The 4,764-nt window shown below is 35.3% G+C and overlaps 1 protein-coding gene across 1 annotated transcript; it reads right to left on the bottom strand.

The window, feature by feature from the left end:
- Positions 1–2,518: 2,518 nt before the first annotated feature.
- Positions 2,519–3,553, bottom strand: LOC109152790 (uncharacterized mitochondrial protein AtMg00810-like). The gene has a single exon (XM_019300432.1). It carries the CDS (start codon positions 3,551–3,553, stop codon positions 2,519–2,521), a length of 1,035 nt encoding a protein of 344 aa, XP_019155977.1.
- Between the last annotated feature and the right edge of the window lie 1,211 nt (positions 3,554–4,764).

The following is a 4,764-nucleotide window of genomic DNA, read 5'->3' as shown; positions in this document are numbered from 1 at the left end:
GATATTTTAATGTTTAATAATTTTGATAACCTTCAAATTAAAATTTACTAAGTAATAAAATAATGTTGTACGTCAAACACTTTATACTCAGATGGCACCTATGTCCCTCTTTTTGAAAGAAGGTCATAGGATCAAACCATGGTAGTGGAGTATAAAAAAAATACTTTAAAGTCTTCTTAATTTATTAATTAAGGAATGATACAAAATTTTTGGATGTCGTTCGACGATGAGTGAATGCCGTATCGTGTCATGTTGACCACACTACTAAGGCTCTGTTTGGCAACGCTAAGCTAGGAGCTTATAGCTTATTTTAAACTACTAATAAGCTATAAGCTCTGTTTGGTAATGTTCCCAAAATAAGCTCATAGCTTAAAATAAGAGCTTATTTTGGAACGCTACTTTAGGTAGCGTTTCAAAATAAGCTACTAGCTTCCTAACTTTTTTTCCATCTTTACCCTTATTATTTTAAAGTAATAACATATTTTAACCTTATGAATTAAAACCCTTTCTCTTTCCCTATCCCAACTTTTACGTCAATCTCTTCCTTAGTCTTGTTTCCTGCTAAACAATTATGTTGAAACTTTAGCTTATTATTATTATTATTATTACTATTATTATTATTATTATTATTATTATTATTATTATTATTATTGATGTTGTTGTTGTTGTTGTTGTTGTTGTTATTAATGTTATTTTAAAATTAGCAACGAAAATTTAAGTCACACCTCTATGGAGATGAAGGAGATTCGCAATAATATTGCTACTTCATTATGAGATGCTAAATCATGATTATGCTAATAGTTTTATTTTAAAAAGTGTTTACTTTTTTTGGAAGATGAAATGTTAAATTTTAATATGTAAACTAACTAATTTAAATTTTATAAAGATGTCATTTTTAGTCTTTTTACATTTATCAGCTTATCAAAAAGCTAATTTTACCAAACACTTTCAGTCATAACAGCTAGCTTAACAGATTTTCAATTTTCAGCTCCGAGCTTATAGCTTTTCAGCTTTTCAGCTTTCAGCTCCTTGTCAGTTATCAGCTCCTAGCTTATAGCTTTTCAGCTAGGTTTGCCAAACAGAGCCTAAATCTTCGAAAATTAATGTTCTATTTCTGCAATTCTTAATGTTTCGTCGATCAAAACAAAGTTCTAAAACTTATACTGACTTTTTTGTCCTTCTCCTCTCTCATCCACTCACTAATTCGTTTCAATGTACCAAATTTTTCTAAGAACAACCTTAGGAGATTTTTCTTGAATTTTAATCTCAATCCTTATATTGTGCGTCCCGTCCTGTCGAAAATAATGTTATTTTGTTAAGTTGGGTAGGAAATTGATGTAACGGAATGTACGTGTATTATGTTATACAATTATGTACATTCTATTATACAATTATGTATATTAAAAATATGAGATTTTTTTAAAGAGCTATGAGTTCATGTATATTATGTTAATAGCTTATGTGTATTATGTTAACAGTTAGATTACATGTATTATCCCTTCAAAAAAGTTTGTATATATTCTGTTATATAATTATGTATATTTTATTATACAATTATTTACATTCGAAACAAGAGATTTTTTTTAAGAAGTTAACAATAAACACAAAAAATAAAATTTCTTTAAAAAAAAGTACAAAACAACGTCGTTTTAGACCAAGACGCACAATGTATCGTACACCCTAGGGCACGATATAATTTGCCAGCTCAATATATAACGATTAACACGCTGTAAAATGGTTGGGTGATTAAGATTTGGGTTGAATCAACCCAACAATTATTTGGGCCAACATGCCATGAAGTAATCCATTTCATCCTGGCAGAATTATCAAAATGATGGAAATTAACTAGCACCATAAACTCAACATGCCATGAAGTAATCCATTTAATCCATTTATATATATATATATATATATATATATATATATATATATATATATATATATATACAAAAGTTCAAATGCAACCGCGCATTCTCGTGCAAAATGTACCATAACTCTCACCTCTTAATTGTGCATTTTCGGACATTGTGTTGTGCTTTTATTCATACCTAATGGTGCGTTTTTGTGTGATGCGTACCTAATTTGTTCATTTCATTGTTGTGCAGTTTCTAACATTGTTGGTGCATATTTGCATAACTATTGATGTAACCGCACTAACCGCATAAGAAGGCGCAACCGGATGAGAATATAGATTGTGTTGTATTCAATCAACAATGTCTGAGAGTACAGAGAGCGAATATATAGATACTAGGACATTAATTTAGTCCTTCTTGGCTACTTTATCGCGAAAAAATTGATAGTCGATCTCAATGTGCTTCGTGGGAGCATGAAAAACAGGATTAGCACATAAATAAGTGGCCCCTAGGTTGTCACACTACAACTTTGGCGCAGAGATGGGTGGAAAACCGATTTCCTGCAGCAGAGAAACAAGCCAGGTGACTTCCGCAGAGACATCAGCTAGCCCCTTATATTCGGCTTCAGTCGAGGAATGAGCTACAGTCCAGTGATTGCGACACACTCAAGATATAAGATTCTTCCCAAGAAAGACAGTAAAACCACTAGTGGACTTTCTATCGTCCGGATTACCAGCCCAATCTGAGTCAGAATAAGCATGAATATCAAGAGAGTCAGAACAAGATATGTGCAGACCAAGATTGAGAGAACCATTGATATAGCGCAGGACCCTTTTCAAGGCCGCCCAATCTACAGTGGTAGGAGCATGCATATGCTGACACAGACGATTGACGGCATAGGACAAATCAGGACGAGTGACGGTAAGATACTGTAGGGCCCCTGCAACGCTGCGATAATGAGTCGGATCTGCATATAGAACCATAGGGCCATCCACGAGTTTGGTAAGTGAAATCAGCGTGGCCACCGGTTTGCAGTCAACCATACTTGCTCGTTTGAAAATGTCTTTCATGTGACGCTGCTGAGATAAAAGCATGCCACTAGATGATTGAACAGTTTCAATTCCCCAAAAAAAAAGACAGAACCCCATATCACGGACTTTAAATTCAAGAGACAGCTTATTGACCAGTGTAGCAACACGATCTGAATCAGAACCCATAATTAAAATATCATCCACATAGACAAGAAAATATAGCCGAATATTGTCACGCGAGTAAATAAATAAAGAAACATCTGTTTTAGAAGGCGAGAAACCCACAGAAACCAGATAATTATGCAGTCGCGTGAACCAGGCACGAGGTGCCTGCTTAAGCCCATATAAAGACCGCTGAAGCAAACACACGTGACCGGAAAGTGTCTTGTCCTCATAGCCAGGAGGTTGGCGCGTATACACAGTTTCAGCCAACTTTCCATTCAAGAATGCATTATGGATGTCCAATTGACGAATGGTCCACCCACGGGAAATAGCTAAGGATAGGAGACGTACCGTAGTCGGCTTAACCACAGTACTAAAAGTCTCAAAGAAGTCCTCTTCGGCAACCTGATTAAAACCTTTAGCAACCAACCGAGCTTTATGACTCTCAATCGAACCATCTGCCTTTCTCTTGGTTCTAAACACCCACTTGCAACCAACAACATTCATACCAGATTCAAAGGGAACAAGACGTCATGTATCATTCTGAACCTGTAACACCCCGAAATTTTAAAACTTTTAAAACTTATATAATAAAGGTGAATTCTCATTAAATCCCAAAATCAAACATAAGTGTGCGGGGTGCTATGCCACATCTAAGCTGGAGAACTCAGATGAACAGGCTAAACTAACTAAATATCATCAAAATAATGACAATACATAATCATGGCATGCAGGCTGAAAGGGAAACTAACTAATCTACGCTCCGGGGTCTACTCATCTGTGCCTGAAAGCCAAATATATCTGTTCAGCGAATGATGCTGGTAACCTACTCCAACGCGTTGAAATACATACATATATATATATATATATATATATATATATATATATATATATATATATATATATATATATATATATATATATATATATGAAAACCATTTTGAAGCAGGAAGATATAAACTTAGGAGACTCTAGCTTTAAAACCAGGGATAGACTCGACAGATAGGGATAAGCACATTAAGCGACGATAGACAGTTATATAGAGACAACATCATAAAGAACATGTATCCAAGGTCACCGTTCACTTTCAAATCATTCACATAATCATTCAATCATCATTCAAGTCACACAAGCACACTTTGGTGGCACCACGGGACCAATCGCATGCCCCGAACATGAAGGTTAGTACATATAGTACTAACACGGCCCTGCAGCACCCTACCTCATACCGCAGCATGAAGGGGTTGATCGCAACCAACCGTATAGACCGTCAACGAACTCGACGGCGGATTACAGCCCTACACACCGCTGACGCGCTCAGTCGGTGGATTGTGATCCTCTTTAAGGGGGGGAGGGGGGACTGCGACCCTACACACCGCTTGACGAACTCAGTCGGTGGGTCGTAGCAGATCAAGCCCTACACACTGCCTGAGGGACTCATTCGGTGGGCGATGATCTGGGAAGTATTGAGAAATCAAAAGGTTCTTATTTAAAGAAGTCTAAATTAGCTTTGTCTTCTTATTTTATTATTTTATTAATGTATTATACAATCATATAAGGAAATGCGTCCGATTAGAGTTTAAATTTATTCATACAAAATTTAGAATTTACATTTTTTTTTATTGATTTCTAAGTACAATTCTCTTAGTTAGTATTCATATTTTTAGAATTATAATATATATGAAATACAATTAGGAATAAATCAACTTAATTATGTG

The sequence above is a fragment of the Ipomoea nil genome, unplaced genomic scaffold, assembly GCF_001879475.1.
Source record: "Ipomoea nil cultivar Tokyo-kokei standard unplaced genomic scaffold, Asagao_1.1 scaffold2480, whole genome shotgun sequence".
NCBI classification, from domain to species: domain Eukaryota; kingdom Viridiplantae; phylum Streptophyta; class Magnoliopsida; order Solanales; family Convolvulaceae; genus Ipomoea; species Ipomoea nil.
This window is presented reverse-complemented; position numbering and strand designations above follow the sequence as displayed.

Bases quoted from the DNA above. Each gene is read 5' to 3' on its own strand.
- LOC109152790 (XM_019300432.1), bottom strand. From the start codon at position 3,553: ATGAATGTTGTTGGTTGCAAGTGGGTGTTTAGAACCAAGAGAAAGGCA.